This window comes from Antedon mediterranea, chromosome 4, assembly GCF_964355755.1.
Source record: "Antedon mediterranea chromosome 4, ecAntMedi1.1, whole genome shotgun sequence".
Classification (NCBI taxonomy): domain Eukaryota; kingdom Metazoa; phylum Echinodermata; class Crinoidea; order Comatulida; family Antedonidae; genus Antedon; species Antedon mediterranea.
Window position 1 is genome coordinate 9,800,077 of NC_092673.1, and position 26,732 is coordinate 9,826,808.

The 26,732-nt window shown below is 35.1% G+C and overlaps 1 protein-coding gene across 1 annotated transcript in view; it reads left to right on the forward strand.

Moving 5' to 3' along the window:
* Positions 1–20,859, forward strand: part of LOC140046566 (uncharacterized) — a 74,447-nt gene extending 53,588 nt beyond the window's left edge. The window contains exons 17-27 of the mRNA XM_072091259.1: positions 2,589–2,822; positions 7,245–7,345; positions 7,519–7,899; positions 8,001–8,188; positions 8,616–8,993; positions 9,261–9,403; positions 13,130–13,464; positions 13,602–13,770; positions 14,390–14,676; positions 17,292–17,537; positions 18,165–20,859. Coding sequence (XP_071947360.1) covers positions 2,589–2,822; positions 7,245–7,345; positions 7,519–7,899; positions 8,001–8,188; positions 8,616–8,993; positions 9,261–9,403; positions 13,130–13,464; positions 13,602–13,770; positions 14,390–14,676; positions 17,292–17,537; positions 18,165–19,424 — 3,722 coding nt within the window. The 3' untranslated portion in view covers positions 19,425–20,859. The remainder of the gene's footprint in view (positions 1–2,588; positions 2,823–7,244; positions 7,346–7,518; positions 7,900–8,000; positions 8,189–8,615; positions 8,994–9,260; positions 9,404–13,129; positions 13,465–13,601; positions 13,771–14,389; positions 14,677–17,291; positions 17,538–18,164) is intronic.
* The last annotated feature ends 5,873 nt before the right edge of the window (positions 20,860–26,732 follow it).

Below are 26,732 nucleotides of genomic sequence, written 5' to 3' on the forward strand. Positions count from 1 at the left end.
CTGAATTAGATTTGTTTACACGACTCGGACGAGACTCAAAACTATCGCCTGTCTTCGTTGCAAGGGGATTTCCCTAAACGCATTTATTAATACACAAACAGTAGACAAAACATTGAACATTGTGTAACCAAAACAATATCGTCCCGGCCGCCGTGTGTGGTAAATCATGGTATAGATAGTACATTAAATACAGGGGTGTACACTTTTAATAATCAAGCTTAAAATGTTCCTCGAAAAAAAATTACACGCACTCCTACCAGCTAGCCTAACCTATCCTCCCGCCACCGATCCGGTCCAACACCCGCAATTCAATACATTGGGAAAACAATTCCATTTGACGCACACGCAACCTCTGATAACAAATTTCACACACGACGTCGTGTACGCGAAGGATCGGATCGTTGGAAAAACAATTCCTTTTGACATACACGCACCCTCTGATAAGAAAATACCATTAGTCCGGTGGCAGGAGGGGGGGGGGGGGGGGGTGGGGGATATCACCACCCGAAAGGGGACAAATTGCCATCCAACTTTTCTAGACCAGAATTTTCCGTAGATTACGAATATGGAAGGTAATCGATCAGGATAGGAAGCGTTTTCGAGATATAAGGGGTCAAAGTTCAAAATTGACCAATATAAAAACATGCTATATATCTGGAAATTCTGGACCTAGTGAGATAATTTTGGTGTCAAATTGTTCACAATATTATATATGTTTATACTTGCCGTAATGCAACATTTTTTTCAAAAAGTGACTGAAACAATATTTTTCTGTAATTTTAACCGTTGACCTGTTTTTCTCATCTAAATAACGACATGGCATAGAGATTTCTAACTGCAAATTGTTTATAATAGATATTTTTATTCAATCTAATAGATTCTAGGCTCGCACTGGCCGATCGCCAAGTCGCCATGGGCGAAAACTTTTCTAGATTGGCGAAAAATAAAACGGCTACTTTAGCCATTTTGGCGATGACATAATAATGATAAAATAGATAATTCAATAATCATTTTGGCGAAAGCATAAAGTCCAACTAAAAGGTCCATTTGTCGATCTCCAACCATTTATTTTGTTCGTTATCACGTTGTTTACTTCAAGCTCCATTTTCGTCAACTTGTTTCGTTGTACCAGGCGTCTCTTTGTTATTTCAAAAAGATGGAGATAGCAGAGGTAGACTGCACAGAGAGACGGACGTTACACGACACATGGATGATGAAGTCTACCCAAACTATCACGTGTTGTGCGCTGCACAAACGATCGACTACGTAGCCGACGGTCGGCTAATTACCGGGATTGTCTATTTTTCGATAGGGGTGTACTTTTCAGATTAAAAAGAAACATTATAGTATCTTCGATGAATGACGTCTTAATCTTATCGAAATGAAAAATGTATGCGTTATGCATTTTAGAGTCTTCCAATTTAATGTAGTTTCATATTTTACCCTTAATAAACTTTCCTCGTGCGTAAAGCTTGGTTCCCACTAGAACGTAACGCAAGGACGTAAACGCAACGCAAGCGTTTTAACCAATGACAAGCGAAGTTATAGACAGTTAGCAATTACAAGCGAATAAGCCATCGCTTGTGATTGGTCAATTCACTTGCGTTGTGTTACGTCCTTGTGTTGCGTTGCTAGTGGGAACCACGCTTCAGTGTAAACAAAACAACATGCGGGAAATGGTAGAGTCTAAAGCCGATTTTTCACTAGGCGAATTTGTTCGCGCGAATCGAACGCGCCAGCTTGTACGCATGTGTATTCATGTTTACGTCTTCCAAATCCTTCTCTACGCATGTGTATTAGCTGACGCCTTCGATTCGCGCGAACAAATTCGCCTAGTGGAAAATCGGCTTAACGGGGATTTAGCTAAACACACACGTGCATCTGAGCAGGGCCGGCCCCGGCTTCTGTGTTGTGTAAATACATTATAATCTGGATAAATTTCTCGCCCTGACAGAAACGCTTCGGCGCAGCCTTGAAGGATGGAAAGACGTGTACTCTGTGCTTTGGCCTATATTATCTTACGTTCAACAACGATACGAGTGTTCGTTTGCTAGGAATTTTCCTCAATATTTTTAGCATATGATATACCGTTGCGTTGTTGTACATAATTTTGTAGGCCTAGGCCGGCGGTTCTGCACTTTCGCACCTCTTGAGCATACCCAATTTAAAAACATTAACCCGCTGCGCGGCGGTGATTCTAGGACACGATTTTCGCCTGGTACGCCATATGGAAGCCGTCACACGCAAACATGACCAGCCAAGCGTAAAAAACAAAAGTAACATCCAATAGCGTTCAGGGGATTTCAGAAAACTGTAAAATGTTTCTTATTAAATTGATAACTGTATGAATGCTGTATGATTTAAAACAATTTGAACAATTGTTTTGGTTTTTTCTCATTGATTTTAATTATAAACACACTTATACATAGATTACATACTTACATAAATTTTTAAGTATTAATTAAGATTGAATATATAGTTTCTATATCATTATATATAATATATATATTATACTATCAAAAGTGTGCTTTCATTGGGATACGTACTATTGGCACACAATATTTGTAACTGTACTGTTTCTTCTTTAGGTGACAATTGTGAAGATAACTGGAACGACTGTGGTTCAACGTCATGTTTTCATGATGGCACATGCATAGATGGAATTAACACATTCCATTGTGAATGTCCTCCGGGATTTGTTGGTCAACGGTGTGAAGGAGATGTCAATGAATGTTTGTCTAACCCATGCAACTCAACAGGAACCAAAGATTGCATCCAACAAACCAATGACTACCGTTGTATGTGCAAGACTGGTTTCGAGGGTAAGGACTTAAATTGGATATGAAAGGATTTTAAAAATTACTTTGTATGAATCCTTTTAATGTTAGTAAACAACACACACAAAATTAGATTCGAATAACTAGTAGAACATAAGAAATAAACAAATTAAATTTCACTATAAAACCATAAATTGGTCGACCAACTGACACGCTATCATAATTGTTATGAACGTTCTATACCCACATATGTGAGATCGGCAAGTTTAATTTCCAAAACCTAGGGTTGTGTCCACGGCAGCAGGCCAATCACCATCTAATAAACAAGCACATCATACACGATTTACACGTTGCTGAAAATATTGATATTGCACAATATTGTTGTGTCTGAAAAACGCATATTTCCGAAGATTGTACAAGTAAAAGAAAGTATTTGTACACCTCACATTAAATCACTTGCGTAGACTACAATGTAAGCTAGGCCTCGCAGTTCTAAATTCGCTAACTAGGCTTAAGTCGACCAATGTACTTCCAGGAAGAGGAGAAGGCGGTGTAAATGCACATTCATGGACGTACATGGCGACAATGAGTTTGTAACATTAGCAGGATTTTTAAACAGGACACAAATTACTTTTTGATTAAAGTGATAATTTATTTCCATCAACAGCAGCCAGCACCATCATATTTCGTAAATGTTCATTGTACTAAACTCTGCTCAGAAAAATATTTGGCTAAATATATAGTATATAAAGAAGTACATTAGTCGTTTATTTATTTATATATTTATTCTATATATTATATCCAGACCCAATATTTGGATTTTAAAAAATAGTGTAATCCGTTAACAATCGCCAAATGATGCATTACTAGATATACATGTCCAAGTTCAAGTTCAAATTTATTGTCAAATATGCAATTACAATTTGTATTCCAAAGATCAAACACACGATAAAAATACATACAATATAGGCTGTCCACCACTCCTCCTTAAGCTGCTGAAGTCTTTCCCCAAAACCACTTATGGTAAAGTTTCTTTGAATAACGATCTTTTGGGATATATTTGCTATTGTGCTGAATGACTTTGTGCTAAATCAAATACGTGCATGTATAAATCAAGGACCTGCTGTACGCAGACGATGCTGCATTTGTAGCTAATTCTGCTGAAGATCTTCAAGCTACCATGACAGTATTTATCAACCTGTAGGAAGTTTGGTCTCACAATCAGTATCTGCAAGACAAAAGTCATGCACAGCATCAGCATCACAGACCCTACCACCATCAAGGTCAATGACACTACATTGGAGGATGTGGACAACTTCACTGCCAATCTATCTCTGGATATAGAAATTGAGACATGTCTATGTAAGGCTGTAATGATGGCAAGATTGAAGAACCGAGTGTGGAATAATAATAGTCGGTGAAAACTAAGATTAAAGTTTACTCAGCATGTGTACTTAGCATGCTCTTGTATGCCTCTGAGGTGTGGACAACATATAAAAAACAGGAGAAACAACTTAATGCCTTTCACATGCGCAGTCTTTGACGCATTTTACATATCAATTGGCAAGACAAAGTAAGGAGAGTGTTTAAAGATGGCAGGATGTCATGATATCTTTACCATGCTTACTCAAAGGAGGTTAAATACAATCAGGATCGACTGCGAATGTATCCCTAAGTAACTCCTATACAGTGAACTCGCTTTTGGAACACGCAGCAAAGGCCGTCCATTGCTCAGGTATAAAGATGCCTGTAATACCTGCTGGCATTGACATCAAATCAAGTGAGATACTAGCAAGTGACAGAACATCATCTCACAGCGACCGAGACAAGCGAGAACCTGTGAGCTGAATTTAGACAAGCCCAGAACTGCTGCTGTTTTTACCTGCCATCTTGTGGTCGTCGGTGTATATCTGGGATTGGACTACACAGTCACCTCCATAGTTGCAGGATACAAATAATAATGAAAAATTAAAATGTATAAAAGTTAAATTAAAAACAAACACAAAATTAATTAATTAATAATTAGGCTACTCATCTGAAACAGTTTGCAAGAACATCTCTTGCATCATGTTCTGAGGACTCCTTTTATAGAGGACACATTAATATCAGTTCTAAAGAGGACCCCTTAATAACAGTTCTTAGCCCCTTAATAGCTGTTATAAAATGAACCTATTGATATCAATTCTTAATGATCAATCTGGGGAAATTAATAATCAAGCTACAATACCACTACCGCTACCAATAATTCTACGTTTTTGAATAGGCTCTAAAAGCTCGCATTAAAAATGCATAAAAATGTATTATGGAAACTGGACATTTTGGAATCGGTAGAAAATAATAACTAGTAGGTTGACCGAAAAGTCGAAACCGCCTCGGATGTTTATTATGAACTAGCATTAATACCGCCTGATCTGAATCTTATAGCTACTGTAAAAAACGCCATCATATAGGCTACCACATACAGGTTGCATTCCCATGGGCCTAGCTAGTTGCAATTAAATTTGTTTGTGGGCAAGCTTAGCGATACGGTCAATGTCCAGTTGGGTCTTAAAGTCAGTCAGAGACAGGTAGAGCGTTCAATTCTGGAATGCCTATAGTATATAGGCTTTAGGAAAAAATGACAGCGCAATTTAGGCCTCAAAGGCTACAGTAGCAATCTACAGATATTTATCCATCTAAAAAATGAAATAATTGGTATTGCTGAAATGTTGTATACCTAATGGACAGACTACACATGACAGGCAATCTGTATTGTATCAAAATCTATTAGGTTAGGTTTCTACTGTCCAAGCAGTGATTCGACTAAAAACAGGGACTTCTCTGGTAAAAAGATTTTGGCACACTAGGAGTATCATATAATTCGCAGACCATGACTTAAGCACTTCCGTTTTGATCTATTCGACAAAAATGAAAAAAATGTCTACTTTATATTTCTAATTTAATGTAATGGTGATGTAATAACAGATGTAACAATACAAAATACATATTGTAGTTTATTACTAACTTTATATAAACTGTATTATAAAAAGTGAAAATATTTATCTTTATGTTGACATAACAACAGTTATTTTTTCCTACCTACTGATAATATACTTTGAATATCAGATGCAGCTACCATCATTATTCGCTCTCAAGTGGATATAGACCTCTGTAACTGTTACATTGTTACACCATAGATTGTTGACAACCACCTTCACTGATGGATTACCAAAATCTAGTCTTCGGTCAGATCTTTCACAAGAAAAACCATCATTGTTTGTGTCATATTCAGTAGCAGTGTCCTTAAACCAAGTCTCGTATATACATCTCAAATTAGCATCACGATAATCCTAAGGATAAAAGAGTACATGCTTTCAATTCATGAGTTCATCAATTCATTCAATAATGATAATTGGCTGTGAGACCGCCTCTCCTTTCTTGTTTCCATGGTTCAGCATTGGTTTGGCTGTAAAGGTCAAATGCACTAGACCAGTGAGGTTAACATTGTATGTCGGGTGACACGAGTTGAATGATCGGGAGGGATCTTTGATCGGATTGTTTTATTCAAGAGTGTATATGGCTCGATGTGCAGTGATACAGGCTTTTGTGTTTGCGTTACCAGGATATTATCCTAAATTAAAGATTCTGACAAAATCAATCAATCAATGTATCTTTTAAAAATCAATCTTAACCATTATCCCCCTCGACAATTCATTGAGGACCATGTCTCGATATACGTTCTTGCCTCAAGGCAGCTACACATCCAGCTGCAGTATGCTACTACTAGCCTAGGCCATGTCATTTTCAAACACCATTAATTCGTCCAACTGTCTCTTCAAAACGATGTTAACAACACACTCACCGTCCACTGTTTAATGTGGATGAATTTTCATCAATTTCTTCCGTCATTTCAACAATATAGTAATAAAAAAATAATCACCGCACAAGAGGTTGATATGATCGAGGGGGAAGATATGTGATAACTCGTGTGATTCTCATGCATGAAAAATAATTCTGTGTACACAGACAAAATAGGCATGGCTATGAATTTTGTGAAAGATATGCTTGAAAACAACTATGGTTGATAATATGAATTTATTTTTATTTATTTTTTTCAAATCTAACTTACTTATCCAAAAATAAAAATCGCAAAGGGATAAGTAATTACTAGCATAGTTTCGCATCAATCAATGATTTACTCTAAAATTCATATTTCTGTAATACAAAAGTTTCTTTTTGTGATGTCACAAAAATATTTTTACACTTTCCCCAGGTTTTTTTTAGGGGGTTACTGTCATCCAATACATTTAGTATGACATGGCTTAAAACCGATTGATATTGCTAGAAACCATTTTTAAATTTCTGTTTTCTGAACATATCTAGTGGAACTTGACATTAAGATAGCTGATTGTTTTGAATAGTCTGTTTGATTGTAGCAGAACAACATTTCCATTGATAATAATTACTTAATCAATTTAATCATTACAGGACGATTATGTGACATTGAGATACAGAAATGTACTCCAAGCCCATGTCTACATGGAACATGCTCAGTCACACTAACTGGATTTCACTGCAACTGCTCATATGTAAGTTTTGACCATTTTCAATGAAGACAATTGAAAGAAATTGATATTTTATAGAAATTTTTAGTAATTAGCGATTTTACTATTAAAGATATTGATCATCAAGTCAAAGGTAAAAAATGTGTTTGTATTAAACTGAATGGTTGTATAATTCTGAAAATGTTGCACTTTATTAGGGCTATTATGGCAAGTCTTGTGATCTTCAACTGCTTTCATGTAGCCGTGATCCATGCCAGAATGGAGGAACATGCCAAAATCTAGACAACGGATTCAAATGTTTCTGTTTAACTGGAACATCTGGCATTCACTGTGAAATCAACGAAGATGACTGCATGTCAATGCCTTGCGAAAACAATGGAATCTGCCAAGATCAGGTTGGTCATTTTCTATGTGATTGCCCGTCGGAACACAATGGCATTCGTTGTGAAGTCGATGATCCTTCTTTCCTAGGTGGTATTGGACAAGAGGTTGATGCAGTTACCCGTCCGCCAAATCCATCAGATGACCAGTGTGCTGATCCAGAATGTGAAGGATTAGGTGGCAATGACATTTGTGATGTAAGTAAATTAAACAAATTTGATTATATCAATATTTAAACTTTATTTGTATTTTAATTTATTGAATAATAATACTATCAAATGTATATGAAATGTTTCAGAACAAGTGTAACAATCATGCTTGTAACTGGGACGGAACAGACTGTTCTGTGGGTGTTGATCCGTGGGCAGATTGTGCAGTTGATCATTGCTATTCCGTCTTCCAAGATTATAGCTGTAATCCAGAGTGCAATACATCAGAATGTATATTTGATGGTTATGATTGTGAAAGACCAGTACATCAATGCAAGTATGTATTTCAACTATTTACAAATTAGTTTTAGTAGATATTTGCAAAGATATATTCCTATGTATATGAATGCGTGCAATACCAAAAATTGTTAAACAAACAAACATACAAATGCTCCCTTTTATAATAAAGATATTTCACCTGCAGTAAAAGACCCTCAATTTACGAATTCTCAATTTTACGAACGCAAATTTATAACTTCATGGTTAAATACGTACTTAATATTTATAATACAAAGTGCAGAAATTTTTTTTTTTATTATTCATAGTTTAATCATAAATGAAATTCAAATTAACAAAAATGTGGTTATAAACTTACAATGTATCTATTTATATATAATGAAGGGTGATCAAAATGATACAATATTAACTTTAGTTTGAAATCTGCTTGTTTATTCTAATATGTCACAATATAATTGTCTTTCTAGCACTGTTTATGATGCCTACTGTGAAAGCAAATTTATGAATAAAATGTGTGATGAAGGTTGCAAAGCAGCTGAATGTGTCTGGGATGGTTTAGACTGCGATACTGATCCACCTGTATATGTCGAAGATACACTTGTTCTTATTCTCAGCATAGATTACGAACTTATGCTGACGCCTGTAGTATCGCATGCATTTCTACGTAATCTGAGTATTATCTTGCGTACGACCGCTTTCATTTTAAATGATAAAAATGGCATTCCTATGATATATGAATGGCGGTCAGATATTGATGCTAACAGTGGGTTGAATTTGCAACGTGTACGTAGATTTATCAATTCTAGACGTAAAACAAGATATTCTGATACTGCAGTTGAGTTTGGGTATGTGCAACTCTATTACTAAATAAAAATGCCAATGTACCTGTTTTGTGAGAGTTGTGGAGTAAAAGACTACACAATTGGGCTGATTTTAATTAAACTGGGCAAATAAAAAAATTCATGTAGTAGTTAGCTTATGGTCAAAGGTCACAACATTTCTCTGTTCATGTTCTATTGAACATAGTATGTAAAGCATAGTGGAATACAAAGTTAATTTGATTGCTCTACTAATTCATAAAAAAAAAATTAGTACTACATTTTTTTTTTCAGGACCAAAGTTTATATAAGGCTTGATAATAGAGGTTGTTTAAAGGCTTCATTAACCTGTTTTGAAACATCAGCAGAGGCTGCAGCCTTCCTAGGTGCACTAGCATCAGCTGGTTCGTTTTCTCTACCAATTCTACGAGTAGATGGTAAGCACTGTGTTTTTGTTGAAATATAGATAAGATACTATAGTACTTATTTTTTACCCACCCTACTACTTGGAGTTGAGTCTTTTTATTGCATGTTTTTCCTCAATTTAATCAGATCTATAAGTGCTTGATGACGTACATAGGCATGCAATGGATATTCAGAAAAATCTAGGCTAGGCCTAAGTTACATACATAGCCTGGCCTATGCCTGTGTCCTACCTATTTATTCAACTAAGATGTACATTATTAGTGAAGGATGGTGAAGACCTCCAAAACAGTCCAGTCAAAATTGCACAGTGGCTGTGTGTGGACCAGTTCAACCCCCTACTTGTCTTGAAAGATGTACTAGGTTCTTTAAAGTGCACATGAGCTAGATATGTACACTGAACCTACAGTTTGTAGTTAGAGAAAACTCCACCAGAACCATTTTTATTAATGTAATTTTTTAGATAATTAGCTTCTAAAATTGTTATCTTTATATGTCCATTTGATTATGCCATCGTGTTAATAATTTGATTTAAATGATGGGTCTTGTAATTTCATCTATGCTACACTGTATATAACATATACAGTGTATTCTGTAAATACTGTAATATGCTGTATGATACAAAATAGGTACAATTCAGCACTGTAAACATATTTAGTTCATGTCATAGGATGGCATAATAAAGAGGTTTCGCAACCTTACGATAACGAAAACGAGTGAAACTTTTGAGCTGATCCCATTTTATATTCGTAAAGCGTATTTGTGTTGACGAATATCACCGTATATATATATATAGATCCAAAGGCAAATTACTGAAAAAAATGACAATGCTGTGGGTATCAGTGGCTGGATCTCAATGGAGATACAAAAATAAAAAGCGAAAAGCTAAATCAAAACGATAAAGTAAACAGCCAGAAAAGTTAGCAGAGCTTTCGGGCAACACTAGCCCTTCATCAGTGCAAGTGAAGGAATTTGGATAACGTCATAGTATAAAGCTGGCAAGTGCTGCCTGGGTGGACAGGAATAAAGAAATATAACAAAGGGAGCCAGGGTGGAGTCTGAATAAGAGTAGAAAACAAAGAAGGTAGCTTGGTAGAGATATAAAAAATTTTGAATGAGACTAAAAAACAGCTTAAATGGTGGTTAATATTGAAACTTAAATTTTGGTAGTCAATGGAATAATTTTACCGATCTGGGAGTATGTTCCTAATGTTAAGTCCAAAAGGTTTTGTGGTTTTAAGTAGTAATTCCCAGTGGTTTTCTTTGTCTTTGCGAGTTTTGTCGCTCCATTTGACATCGTGGTCTATTGCAATAACTCTGAAATTTGCAATCGAGTGACCAGCTGAATTAAAATGTTCGGCTATAGGTTGATCATGCTTTAATGTTTTGATAGCTGATCTATGTTGTGTCATTCTCATACGGAGAGTGTTTTTTGTTTCTCCGAAGTACTGTTTGCCACAAATATTACAGTATATGAGATAAATGATGTATATATATATATATATACACAAATCAGGCACAGAACATTAATTCTAAACTATAAATGTTCGGTTCAATGTAACCGTCTATAAAGTGCTCACATTTTGCATTTGAATCCGGAATGATTCATGATTATAATATATAATTATACTTTTATTGAAAGTAATTTACTAAAGTAATTTACTAAAATGCCAGGTCAATTTTGATAAATAGCAGTTTTTAAGGTCTTCACTCGCTTTGATGTTATGCTAGGTCTAGGCAGCCAAGCAACACGTACCTGCGCTTCGCTCAAATTTAACGCATAACACGTCATATTTTGGACGACGCCCTCAATATTTTGTTGCCATGCGAAACAGATTTTTACTGGCTCACTAAAAACGAATATGTGTGCGTGATGTATTCGTTTTCGTTATCGTATTCGTAAGATTGCGAAACCCCCCGGTTAATTGTCAACGTTTATATAGTTTAACGTATGTGCATGTTGCATTTCAGCAGATAACCCGAACTTGTCAAAGCGATGAGTTCAAATCTAGTTCATCTTTCCACGATTTTTGTGCGCAGCATATCACCTATTGTTTGTGAACATAATTTTGCGTACATTTTTAAAAATGTGCGTTTTGCGCACATGATTGTGGGCACGGCTCGTTCATAGGATAGAAAAATGGTTTTTGCAGTTAATTTTTTTTTTTACAAAATAACGACGCACGTGCACGTTAAACTTAAATACTCATGGGTAATTTATTGCAAATTTATGGAAAAATATACCTATTTTTAAACAGTTATAACTCCTCGGGATGGCTGGTTACACCATTAAAATGTATTTTGGAAGCTGATGTAAAATTTGTAACTACCGGATGTTTTGACGTCACCATATGACCACTCGAATTTTAAAAATAGAATCTCTTTCTGTTAATAGAGCGCATCGCGCTGATGCGCTCCCCATTTCCTCCTAGATTTTAGTATGTTCTTGCTGAATCAATTTTCTTTCACATAAGTTTTTAATTTTTATTAGGCCTACGTCATCATATAAAAAAATTAGAATAACTAGATTTGAACTCGTCACTATGGACGAGTTAGGTCATCTGCCGTGCAAACACCACATACGTTAGAATATTGCGCACAGAAAAGCGATTATGCCATTGTGACCTGAAGAAAATAAAATGTTAGTGTGCCCTCTATTTTTTGTCTAAGTATATACAACTGTATACATACTACATACAGTGAAAATAAATAAATACATTTAAAAAGAGCGCATCTCACTTTTACATGCCAAAATTTTTCAGTTTATTTAGGTAATTATCTCCTAAAATTGTTATCTTTATATGTCAATTTGATGACATCATCGTTTTACAATTGGATTAAAAGATGGATCTCTTAATTTCATCTACTAGAGGGTATGCTCGCGCCGCTCGCTCCCCCTCTAGGAAGTGTAGACGATGGTTCTCGGAATGATAATGACTCTGATAAAAAGGTTTTAGAAGGACTTTCAGGCTCCTTGTACGTTTTCTGGCGGTTACCATTATTGAAATGCTTGACATTTGTAAAACTAAACCTACTCTGTTTCACATCTGTCTTAGATGATTAATAACATTTTAAAGTATAGTGTTTGGTTGGGCCCTTATAGGGCGGAGATGGGGAGGCGGAGTTCATTTAAGGGAGGTGCTTATTCGAGGGATATGTTTAATTTTGTTAGTTTTAATAATATGGTAACATTTAGAATAAAATAAAATCCTCTGATATGAAAAGTGGTAAAAAGAATAACAAATGCTTGGTAAATTGTAGATAACAGTGCGATGAATCTACTAATGAACCCGGAAATTACTTGGACCGCATAGAATTAAAATTGAATTGAAAATCTACCAATGAAATCAGAAGTTTAGTGTTAAAACCCTTTATAATATCTTCCTAAGATAGAAATATGGAACAATATCTTAATAGTGGAAACTAATGTTATCAAATCTAAGTTTCGCGGTACATCTCAGATAGATGAGGTAGGTAACCAAGGCGGAGATTTGTCCGAAAGTTTTTCCATTGTGCTTGCCTATGTCAGAATTAACCATAATTTATATATAGATGCTACACTGTATTCTGTGTATTCTGTAAATACTGTAATATGCTGTATGATACAAAATAAATACAATTCAGCACTATAAACATTTAATTCATGTCATAGGATGGCATAATAATTGTGTCGACTTTCATATATTTTAACGTTGGTGCATGTTGCAATCTAGTTGATAATTTGCTTTGCTCTTTTATAGATGAAAAAATTGATGTGGATGATCCTAGTGGAAATGAGACATATCTTATCTCGGCAGCTGTTGTCATTATCCTGCTTTTTGGATTGCTTTATGTTGTCGTGAACAAACGCAAGTTCCGAACAAGTATGACTTGGTTCCCAGACAATTTCAAAATTTCTGAATCAAAGAAACGGGCACACGAGGAAACTCCAAGACAGATGCCAGTTGGACGCGAAGGTTCATTATCATCCGACAGTATCAGTAATGATACAAGCGCATGCATTGAAGTAGATGAGAATGGCGATCACTTAACAAGACATCTTGGAGACAACACACGACATAATAAGCGAAGAAAGGTATTCTACTTAAAAATTAATTTAATGTTTGTAATTTAAGTTTTCCTTTTTTTATTTCTTTTTAAGACTTTTTGGCTGTCACAATGGAAAGTGGGTCTCGCTTACATAATAGAAATATACTCACATTTATATTTTAGGTTGAACCATACTCGCCATTCTCGGGACAGACCAGATTGTCAGATGATGATTTAGACCAGCGTGAATGGAAGCCGCAGCATATAATTGCAAATGGTGGTTATCAAGATGGTTGCCTCACACCACCACAAGATGAAGATTGTGCAGAAGATGTTGATGTTCGAGGTCCAGGTAAAGTTGAAGAGACATTATCGTAAAAAAAAAAATGAATCTTACTTATTACTACTATTATTGCTGATACAATACTATGGAATCTCCAAAAACCGACCACCCATCATGATTTATGTACAATTTGCAGCTAGGTAAACTGGATGTTTCTGGATTTCTATACATCTTCATGCAAAATAATTTAAGCCCGATTCAACCAACTTATATTTATCGGCTTTGTTATGTATTTTATAAGCATAAATAAACCTTTTATTTCAAACTTTCTTTTCAGAGAGATTTTGGGGTAGTACTGCTAGGGATAATTTTGCAATAATGCAAAACCTTTGACACTCTGACTAAAACATTGCCAAAAATGCGAATGCCTGAATAATAGTTTTCTAAATAATAATTGTATATAAAATTACGTTTTTTAGTAATTTATTTTTATATATTAAATCAACATTGGCAATTTCAATAAATTATTTTATTAATGGTAGTTCTAACAGCTTTGAAAACTTGATAAATACCACAAAAAATGTATCAATCAATTGCATAGGAACGTCAAGGGTCTGGTTTGATCCTAGAATTGTTTATTGAAAATTGTAAAAGTAACAATCTTAATATATTTTTATATTGTTTTTAGGTGGAAAGACTCCATTAATGTTGGCAGTAATAAGCAGTGATCGGGATCCAGAGGGGAAAAATGATCACTCATATGCACTTATTGAAAATCTTGTTCTCCAAGGAGCAAATGTTAATGCGAAGACGGACAAAACTGGTGAAACTGCACTTCATTTTGCAGCCCGGTTCATGTGTGCTGGAGCAGCAAAGATTCTTATAGACAGAGGTGCACATGTAAATGCAGAAGAAAATAATGGGCGAACTCCACTACATACAGCTGTGGCTGCTGATTCATATGATCTGTTTAGAGTAAGTGAAAAGATTTATAAATCTATATATAGATTATGTTAATATTATGCTTCACACAATTCAAATCCATTCCCTAATACTCAATCTTGAATACCTACCCGACCCTGTTGTTTGATAATGAAGGGGACAGTTACAAACAGAGTGAGCGGTGAGCACCTTACTGACACGGTCCACAGATCATGTATTGTAAACCCAGGCTTGATGGACGTGTTTGAGAAGTTTCTGCATTAGTGCCTCAGGCTAGGTCTTAGGTTAGCAAAGTTTAAAAAGATGAACTAAAAACACCTAATCAAACCCTAAAGGAAGAGGCTTGAGGATGCTTATCTTTTAAATAAAACAGGAAGAATCAAAGTGAATACATATCTTGCACATACTATATTTCATTCCATTTTTATTAAAATCACAATTGCAGGGTTCGTACGCGTCCTTAAATTCCTGGAAAAATTAACTACTTTAAGTACTGAAAAGTCCTTGAAATTAACATTTGTCCTTGAATGTCCTGAAAAATACATACAGAAACGTAATATGAATTCTTTGTAATAATGTTTTAAAAACACTGAACAATAATAAGTGTTATATAATTTTGTTAAATGACACCAGAAGCCGAAATGGTGCTCTAAAACATCACGGCAAATTAAAAATAAAACATCACATCAATTTAACAAAAATACCACGGCAACTTAAAAATGAAAAACCCCGGCAAATTAGTATTGAAACACCACGGCAAATTAGTAATGAAACGCCACGACAAATTACAGAATTCCACGGCATAAGTGAATTACCACGGCTGAAGTGAAACCTTTGGAATCTTCGATTTTTTTCTGAGAAGTAATTATTTGTGCTTTGATGTAATATTATATTAATTTATTTAAATGCAGCAGCAGTTTACGTGGTTATTGCACTCTTCTTGAACTTTCTAGGCCGGGCTAGACCATAGGCCTTATTACAAGTAAGGTCTAGACCCTACATTCCACAATGTTTTAATAAATTAATATATTAATATTTACTTCAATGCACAAGTAATTACTTACCTCTGAAAAAAATCGAAGATTCCAAAGGTTTCACTTCAGCCGTGGTAACTCACTTATGCATGGCATTATGTAATTTGCCGTGGTGTTTCATTATTAATTTGTTGTGGTGTTTCAATACTAATTTGCCGTGGTGTTTCGTTTTTAAGTTGCCGTAATATTTTTGTTAAATTGCTGAGATGTTTTATTTTCAATTTGTCGTGACTTTTATTTTTAATTTACCGTGATGTTTTTTTTTCAATTTGCCGTGACATTTTATTTTTAATTTGCCGTGACGTTTTATTTTTAATTTGCTGTGATGTTTTATTTTCAATTTGCCGTGACGTTTTATTTTCAATTTGCCGTGACGTTTTATTTTTAATTTGCCGTGATTTTTTATTTTTAATTTGCTGTGACGTTTTATTTTTAATTTGCCGTGATGTTTTATTTTCAATTTTCCGTGACATTTTATTTCAATTTGCCATGGTTTTTTATTAAATTGCTATGGCTTTTTTCAAATTGCCATGGCTTTTTTTGGAAGTTGCCGTGATATTATTTGAAAGTTGCTGTGACACTTATAGACCACCGTATATTTGTCCTATAAAATTTCAATTAGACAACGAATCATAGAAAACCCATTGTTTCTGATCATTATAAAAGATTAGTTGGACACTCTGGCTATCAGGGTCTTTAACTTTTAAATGTTGAACTCTATCTTATAGTAGTGCAGATATCTTATACAAAATTATATACTGGGATTATATGCTTGCGCAGATATAAATTACTGTTTCCTTTGTCTACCAATGCAAAAGCTCACTAAATCCAGGTCAAATCTAAATATGGAGCCTGTACTGTAGTTCAATTAGTCATGTTATTTACGTCTTCAGTTACCATCTAGCTTCATCCGTATATAGTAATCTGAAAACAAAAAATTTGAAAAATCACAATTGCAAAAAATCATGTTTAAAACAAGAAATATTTCTTACAAAAAACGCTGCTCGCTTATTGATGTAACAGTTTTAAAGATATATTGTCCCTCTGAAAAATATTTTTTATTTCAAATTTGTTTTTGAATGTGTCATTTTATTGTCACATAATAGTTATTTTACCTGAAAAAAATGTAATTAATTATAATGTGAATTTTGTTACAGAAGTGAATAACTTTGATATGAAACAGACTCAATTTAGTTTATTTTATTGCTAAGTTCAAGTCTGGGGGTCACTTCATCACGCCTTAGATACTTCAAGTGTGAAGTATCATATTACAAACAAAATCTTTCATGGACTGTTTTGATAATAATTCAATGATTATCTGACAGCGAAATACAGTATTGTCATGGGACTCATAAATACCAGAAATGCAGCTGGTACCTATAAATTATAGTCGAGTTTCCATTTTAGCAAAAATTTCAAAGTGTAGTACTATAACTGCTGCTTGATTTCATCTAATAAATGAGTCATCTCGTGTGACGTAGCGGTCTAGAGCAGCAGCGTGAAAAACATCTAAAGCAAAAGCATTATTTTATCAATCCATTTCAAGTACATTGTTTTAAGCTGGATAGGTATAGCATTTGAACTGACCAATTAATATTATAAACTTTTTCACAGTTATTGGTTAGTAACAGAGCAACAAATGTTGATGCAAAAACTAGCAAAGGAGTTACACCATTGATGATGGCAGCAAGATTAGCCGTTTCTAACATGATAGAGGATCTGATAGAAGCTAATGCGGATGTCAACCTGACAGACAATGATGGAAAGAGTGCTTTACATTGGACTGCATCTGTTAATAATGTGCATGCATGTCGAATTTTGCTACAAAATCGTGCCAATAGAGACATTCAAGACCACATGGTAAGTTTAAATCATTTTTAGGTGATCTTTTTTGTCACCTATTGTTATTGTACAAATCCTTACTTATTTCTTACCGTACCCGAACAGTTGTGTAAGACCCTTTAACCATGTGCTTCTACCGCCGGTCAGTGAATGTATTTATCTAATCGAGCCGAACATTTGTTGGAAAGACAATTCCATTACATAAAAACACATTTTCGATCCTGCATGGTGTAATCATACCAGCCAGGAAATTTACGATGCCAAATCCATCCTGATTTAAGAATTTCAAAAACAGCTTTTAAAAAAAAGTTTAAAAAAAACAAAAAAATAAATTATTTTTTTTCAAATTTCATTTTTTAGCTAATAATAGCTCTGCCTTGTTATATAGCGACAGGGGTATTCAAAGTACAATTCTCACAAAATGGGAAAGTTATTGCTATTAGTTTTAAAAAGTTGAATAAATGTAGGCCTTGTACAAAGTCAAAGAAAATTCTAACTTTAACGCTTAAAATTCAAGTTAAAATGTTTAATAATGAATGTTCCGTTTTCTTGATTTAAATTTACAGTAGTGTGAAACTTTTGAAATATTATGGTAATATTTAAATTAAAAATTAATTTAATTTTATAATTGCCCTTTAATTTCAGGATCAAACCCCATTGTTAATAGCTGCCAAGGAACATTCTGTAGAAGTGGTAAAATGTTTGCTAGATCACCATGTCAACCGAGAGATTACAGATCACATGGATAGATCAGCACGTGATATTGCACAAGAGAGTTACATGACTGATATTGTTGAATTATTAGATTCTTATAAAGTTGTTCCTAGCCCAGGCACTTTGAATATGAATGGTGGCTTAAGCCCTGTTGGAAAAGATGATTATGATTTGAGTTATATGCATCATATGGGCAAGCACTCAAAAAAGAAAGGAAGGTCAAAATCAAGTTCTATACATGATTATAGTACAAAATCTCCTTTGTCTGAGAATGGTAAGGAGAGGAAGCCAAAGCAGAGAAAAAAGCGGTCTTCAACAGATACCAGTGTTGGAATGTCACCTGTACATTCTCTTGACTCGCCACAAACACATTATGAAAGAACTCCACCTCCATACTCAAATGGGCAAAATATGTTGCCACATGGGCTTGCACTTGAAGAAGGTGTTGTACCAGCTAGCACCGCCCTCATGCAACTACCACCTCACTTGTACACCGATATGGCACACATGAATGGATCATCTCACCATGCAAACATGTCGAATATGAGCAGCGACGTAACATGGGTGCATGATGGGTTAAACCATCTCCAACAAAGCTTGACTGTACAACAGATGCCACAACCAATGGTGGCAACACCAATGGTATCTGAGCCCAAGATGCAGCAACCGCACATGGTTATGAGGTCACCGACCAAAGGTAGTGTATACTGTAATCCTTCAGTATCCATACAAAATATGATGTCACACCAATTGCACCAGAGCCCGGGTTCTTTGTACGCAGTGTCAAGTATGTCTGATGCTCACGATAATCACGTTGGAATGATGGTGGTCAAAGATCTTCACCCCCGCAAACATTCCTATAGTTCTGCACATCAACATCAATCAATGTCAAATATGAATGTAATGCATCATGTTGCCAAGTATCCAACTCCTCCTTCGCATCATAGTAATGCTACACCTCCACTCTCAACAGGTCCTCCTAGTAATGAAAGCACAAATGCGTACCTCTTTGCAGATAATTGTTTAACCCCCTCGCCAGACTCACCTGGAAAATGGTCAAGCTCGTCACCGCACTCAGCTCATTCAGATTCGTGGTCAGAAGGCATTTCAAGCCCGCCAGGTGCCACCAAATTAATAAATGGACAATTACCACATGCGAATGAACAAATTTTTCGTTCACTCTATATCTAGCATTACTTTGTATAGATGGTGGAAACTTGATGGTAAATTAAAGGATGTTTTTTTTAAATCTTAGTCCTGCAACATAATTGAATGTAAGATACTATGCAAGTATAAACACCAGGTGTAATGAGAAAGAAATCCATTCCAAATTAATTTGTAAAACATTCCGGCATCATTGCTATTAGAAAGATACATTGGTAGAAAAAATTGAGGCTGATTGCAACCAGCTATAGGACAAGCTGATGGCAAATTGTTGTGAGGCTGATGCTGAGGTAAATTTTTACTGTTTGCACCTTCAATAATAAGGTAATGTTTTGCGTCAAAAGAGGGCCAAATTATTTGTCTTTCACACTCACAATTATCTCAAATATAATTTTATATTTAAATATAATTTTGTTTGTAAGAGCAATGCAACATGATCCATATATGCCATATTGATATTGGCAACTTGTAAAGTATAAAAATACAATTATATTTTGATACACATACATTAATAATTGTCTAAGGGTATAATAGGTTATTATTAGGAGATACATCTACATTGTATCAATTCAGAACAGGTTTTATTGAGAATTTTAGGCTTGAGATGTCCGGTTTTTTATTACTGATTTTATTCCACTCTTTTTTTTTTTACTTTTGTTTGTAAACTAAATGGTGCAAGAAACTGGAAAAGCACATTTTTAAATGTAAATTGTGTAGGTATTGGATAGTACTATATGAACATTTTTGTAAAAAGTAATGCAGTACAACAAAGGATGCTAATATTAGTCACAATGTATTTTGAGTACCTATACCATTAGAATCAAATAGTGATTGGGTTTATTCTGTAGGTCATTATTTTGAATGTTAATTTGAAGACGCTTTAGTTTTTACAGGTGTAAGATATCTATTGAGATTCTATGTTTAAACAATGTTAGCACTGTACAGTAGCAGTAGCTTGTTTCGTCCAATATTTTTTAATTGATTAATATCTGCCAACATAATTGCTTCATAGAACAACATTTACTGCATTGTATAGAACACACTACTGGTGTGCACAACTTCAGGGTAGAATTTATATATATTGACTCAAATTATACCTTGTTGTTTGGTATTTTCTATTTTTTTTATTCATAATGTTTTTTAACTTTGATGGTTTTATTTTTTTATTTTTTTTGCAGAAGCTTTTTATTCATTTTGCATGTTTGTATAATATATGAATTTAATCATGTTTAACGTTTTAACAAAAGAAAAGTAAGGTTGTCAACACTTAAGGATGTTATGCTCATATGTACGTATATAGACAAAATGTAAGTTAAGAGGTTGACATTTCTAGTTTTAGATTATATTTTAGAATTTGCTTTATGGATGACTAATGAAACTTGTTTCAGCACACTTTATAATGAAACAGTTGCAGTGTATTCATTAATAAAGAAATGATGTACCAAATATATATGTGTTTAAAAAAATATTCTTTCAACTTGGGGTGGTAGTGAATTGAGCCCAAGACTGATCGGTTAAGATAGTGAGACCATAATGCATAGCCATAATTATCTGTAGGATTAAGCGCTCCATGGTTCTGATGGTAGAGCGAGTCTACTTTTTGTCGGGGAATATAATATACAGTAAAAAACGTTCGCGTTCACTTGGTAGCTTCAGCGCCTAGAAAACCGCGACGTCTCATTGACCGTGAGAGTACGTCAGAGTGCTATTATGCAATTTATATGCATTCATTATTGCCAGCGATCTAACTTACTACTAAACATTAGCTAGGTACGCACTTGTGTGGCGGTATCCCTTTGTACGAATCGTTCAACGTTGGGTCGAGACGCGTGATATCAAGTTCCATCCAGGGACCAAAATGTGTAATGTAGTTATTTTCCAGGCGAAGTTTACCGACGGTTCGGATACTTTTTGTCGGGGAATATAATTCGTTCGCGTTCACTTCGTAGCTTCAGCGCCTAGAAAACCTCGACGTTTCATTGACCGTGAGAGTACGTCAGAGTGAAATTATGCACTTTATATGCATTCATTATTGCCAGCGATCTAAATTACTACTATAAACAATAGCTATAGGTACGCACTTGTCTTCTGGCGGTATTCCTTTGTACGAATCGTTCAACGTTGGGTCGTGATATCATGTTCCATCCAGGGACCAAAATGTGTACTGTAGTTATTTTCCAGGCGAAGTTTACCGACGGTTACGTCGTGTACTGTGTCGACGTACGCTACACTAGTTACAGCAAAAACGAATTATGTTAATTGTTCGTATGTTCACCAATTTTTTAATTTACAAGTAACCTTCTGTACCGTGGGGCACCTAAAATAAATATTTCATCCATTACTAAACAAAAAAACATGCCATTTTCGCTTAGCCAACATCTTATTATAGCTAAGTTATTAAATTTTCAATGTCCTGTATGTCATGAATTTCTCACCACTCGGAAGTCCAGATGGTACGCAGGCATACACTTGGGAGGAATAAACTTATTTCCCCGACTGAAAAAGGTCTACGCTTGCGTTTTTTAAACCTCTGGGCCTGATGTTTCCAAAGTATAAAATGCAATTTTTTGAAGACCTGCAGCTCTAGTTTTAAACATTTTCTTAGCTCAGCCCCAACAATAAAGCTGGTCATATTTCGAAGTACAAGAAGTTCATTTTCCGGGACCTAACATCTCTATTTTTTAAACATTTCTTAGCTCAGTCACAACCATGATAGGGACTTATATATTTTGTTTCATGTTTTGAAGTATAATAAGTCCAATTTCCAGGACCTCCAACTCTATTTTTCTAAATTTTTTTTGAACTTTTATTTTTTAAATTGAAAAAGATGGATTGAAACAGTCATCGCGTATCGTTTTTTTGCACGCAGTATTTTATTTATGCATTATAAAAAATGGAAAAAATGGCTACCCTAAATCTGATTAAAATGACCTCAAATGACGCTAGAACGCGTTGCTTCCGGGGGCATCGCCCCCCTGGGCCCCCACCGGGGGCCCTTGGTAGCCCCCTGGCCCCCAGCCTTGTGATGCTCGCTTCGCTCGCATAGCCCCCTCGTCGGGGAATGTAGCCCCCGCGTCGGGAAGATCCTGGCGCCACCCCTGGGTCGAATCGATTTTGGCGTTAACAGCCGCTAAAACAGGTCCGGCTAGGTCAAAACTGGTCCGGCCTTTAAAATCGCTTATTTATTCTTTTATAAATGTATTAAGAAACCTGCAAACAGTTCAAATGGTTAAAGTAAACTATGCTTAAAGTAAATATACTAAATATATTACCGTACAAACGAAAAGAAATTATCGAAACACTAATTAAAGAAACTCTAATCGGATTTTGGGATATTCTATTGTTCAGTTCGTTTAAAACTAATAGCGCCCTCTAGTAATTTTATATTATGTCCAAAGATCTTATTATAGATTATAAGATCTTTGTAAGATCTTAATGTACAAACTGAATACGTCTTGGGCGTATTCAATAATTGTCGTATTCGATTGGGAACTTTCGTAAATTTGTGCTCAACAGAAAGTCATTCGAATAGAAAACGTTGACAACGGAAGCTTTTTCGTTATGAACAATCTCAACGCTCAAAATACTCCGTTAAAAAGTAGCCTACTCAACGGAAAAACTACTCAACGGTCCACTCGAATACGACAATTGATTAATAATAAAATATAGAACGTTAATTATTATTTTAGGTTGTTTTTTTTGGCCTTTGTAAGAAATTACACCTGCCTTATTTTTTTTCCAGTCCACATTTTTGGATGCAAGTGGCCACCAAGGGCCTCTTTTTATTATACCGTAGTATAAAACAACAATAATAACAATCGATATGGGTAGCAATAGTCTAACATTAATAAAGATAAAAAATTGACAAACAACACCACAGTGGAACGACCGGTTCCCACATTCACAAATTTAGCTATACGACGAACACGAGTTTCGTAATAGTCTTAGCGAAAAAAAAAGGTAAAACAATTATAGTACAGAGATTTTCACCCCAAATTATGGACTTTTAAGAATTCAATTACTTATTACGCTCTAATTATATCACTGGTTGGTGTACGCGTGGGTTACGTCATCATCGTGCCGTAATCAAGTTTTAGCGAAAAATAAGAGGGTTAAATTTGCCATTTTCTCAAAATTATCCAAAATATGAACTTTTTAGAATCCAATTATTACGCTCTAATATCATTATTTAGGCCTACTGGTAGTATTTGTAATTTAAAAAAAAATCTTTACACCGCAACCCAGGACTGCAGCTGAAAAAGCTGTGGCACATCTAACGTGGATGGGATAGATGCGAACGACTAAGTCTATACACCCATTGTCGCTCAACTCAAAATGTTATAACATAGAGCTGAACGTACAATATACAATAAATTATTTGACTAGCCTATAGGTTTATTTCAATCTTGCAAAACACAATTCATATATTTAATTCAAAATGTATGAGTCCTAAATAGGCCTACTGTATTTGATTGTTACAATGTAATAATATATTACCTGTATTATGTTTTATATTTTTATACAGTAAAAACTGTAATTTAAAACAATAAAATTCACTATACATCAAGGTAGGCTAAACATATTAAAAATGGTACGCTTAACCAGGACCTTGCGTGCGCAATCGCGCATTAACATTTTAAAATACTTGCGTGGGCCCTACCCTTACGGTTTTCATTTATATTATCATCCCATGCTGTTATTCTAATATCTTGTTTCTTTCTATTTCATTCTTCTACTACGATCACTTCATATTTTCCTGTCTTGGTGAAAAGGGAGGCTCCGGGCTCCCCTGGGTTTATAGCCTCTCTACCCAAACAACGGCACACATGGTAAATTCATTTTTTTCTATTATTGTTTGTATATAAATGCAACGTATTACTATTGTATCGTATAAATGATATACAAAATATTAAGTACTTTATGCAGTTAAACAAAGTATACTGTTTATAAAATGTAATTTTGCATTATCATGTGGATGATAGGCCTACTGTACTTTTCTACACGAAATAGATGGCGCATAGTAGTATTGGCTAAACTTAATCATATTAACGACACAATCTAGCTATTTTTAAATGCGAAATAATTTTGAAAAAACCTGAAGTTTTAGGAGGGACATTTGTTGATGTATTGATGATGTGTCCCCTGAAAAATGATAATGTTCCATAATAGTTATTCACTTTGACCAAAAATGGATCAAAACAATTTTGTTTTCCTGCAAAAACTGTACCAACAGCCAATGGGTTTTTGGTTTAATATAACCGTTTGTTTTTTCTTTTATAAATATAAGTGAAAACATTTTTTTTCTTGGTGGAAAGGCAGGCCAAGTAGTCCTCATCAATTAAAAAAAACAACAAAAGTGCTCTTTTATATCATGCTAGTCTAAATTCGTGTCAAATTAATTTACTATCGTATCGGCTGAAACTATGAGTATTTCTGAAATCTAAATTTTGTAATATGTATGCATAACTAAAATTTATTTCCTCACTTTGAAGAATAAATAGGTGATCATTTTATAATTTTACTGACATTTCATTTTAAAACAGATGCAGTACGTTAAAATACGATCGCAACGCGTTGATGTTGAGCCCTCTTTTTTAAACCCTTCAGTGCAAGTTAAAGTTATATAATATAATAAAAACAAATTCTAAACCGCCCGGTAATATACTGAAAATGTATTAATTTGAAACGATAAAATGAGGAAATATGTGAGAATATATAATCAAACCTTATTTAATCAAAACATATGAATACAATGAATGAAAAGTCCTTTTTTACTATGCTAACCATTGTCAGACCATTTTAGTGGTGGGAGGTCCCTGCCAGACCCCCATTTCAGAAGGGCCGAAATTGAGCTAGATCAGCTTAAAAGTTAACCCTCTAACTAAAACTGGTGGGAAAATGTTCAATAAACTCATAACTATCATGAATGACCATTGCCAGACATTTTAAGTGGTGGATTATGCCCGCCAGACCCTGTCAAACACCCCACCCCACAAAAAATGAGGTAGGTCAGCTGAAAGAAAAGTTAACCCCATGAAATCTTTTGCAAATTGTTTGACATAGAGTGAAATGTAATGAATGACCATTGGTGTTTGTAAGTCTTTCTGCTTTAGGTTAATGATGTAGGGAAGGTGTGCACCATCAATCTCTTCATTCCAGTTGAGAATCATTGCTTCGGTCTTAAGCTCTGTCTACCCTGTCAAACTTTATGTGACAAAAAATGTGATGTGCCCATATATGGAAATGATGATGTCATATCACTACCATATTTGGGCACATTTTGTCAAAACTAGTTTGATTATATACAGAGCTTTAGTGAGGTACTTATTATTTCGCTCTATGTCAAACAATTTGACATTTTCCCACCAGTTTTAGAGGGTTAACTTTTAAGCTGATCTAGTTCAATTTTGGCCCTCCTGAAATGGGGGTCTGGCAGGCACCTCCCACCACAAAAATTGTCTGGCAATGGTCATTAATTACACTTCGCTCTATGGCAAACAATTTACAAAAGATTTCATGGGGTTAACTTTTCAGCTGATCTAGCTCATTTTTTTACCCTTTACAATGTCCCTCCTAGCAACACCCACCAAAATAAACACGCCAGACTGTCATTTCCATACATCGATATGTACGTAGATAATGCACATGCACATGCATAGAAATTGGTAAACTTTCCAGAGAGCCTTTCCTCTGGGCTCCTGGTCTAATTGTATTATGTGAAAATGCTACTTCCACCTATAAGAACTCTTACCTGAATTAGTGCCATAAAACAAAACTGAAATTCTTGTCTAAAAAATCTCCATTGAACCAGGTAGATGTCAGGGGTGGCGCCAGGATCTTCCCGACGCGGGGGCTACATTCCCCGACGAGGGGGCTATGCGAGCGAAGCGAGCATCACAAGGCTGGGGGCCAGGGGGCCGCCAAGGGCCCCCGGTGGGGGTCCAGGGGGCGAAGCGCCCGGAAGCAACGCGTTCTAGCGTCATTTGAGGTCATTTTAATCAGATTTAGGGTAGCCATTTTTTCCATTTTTTATAATGCATAAATAAAATACTGCGTGCAAAAAAAACGATGCGCGATGACTGTTTCAATCCATCTTTTTCAATTTAAAAAATAAAAGTTCAAAGAAAATTTAGAAAAATAGAGTTGGAGGTCCTGGAAATTGGACTTATTATACTTCAAAACATGAAACAAAATATATAAGTCCCTATCATGGTTGTGACTGAGCTAAGAAATGTTTGAAAAATAGAGATGTTAGGTCCCGGAAAATGCACTTCTTGTACTTCGAAATATGACCAGCTTTATTGTTGGGGCTGAGCTAAGAAAATGTTTAAAACT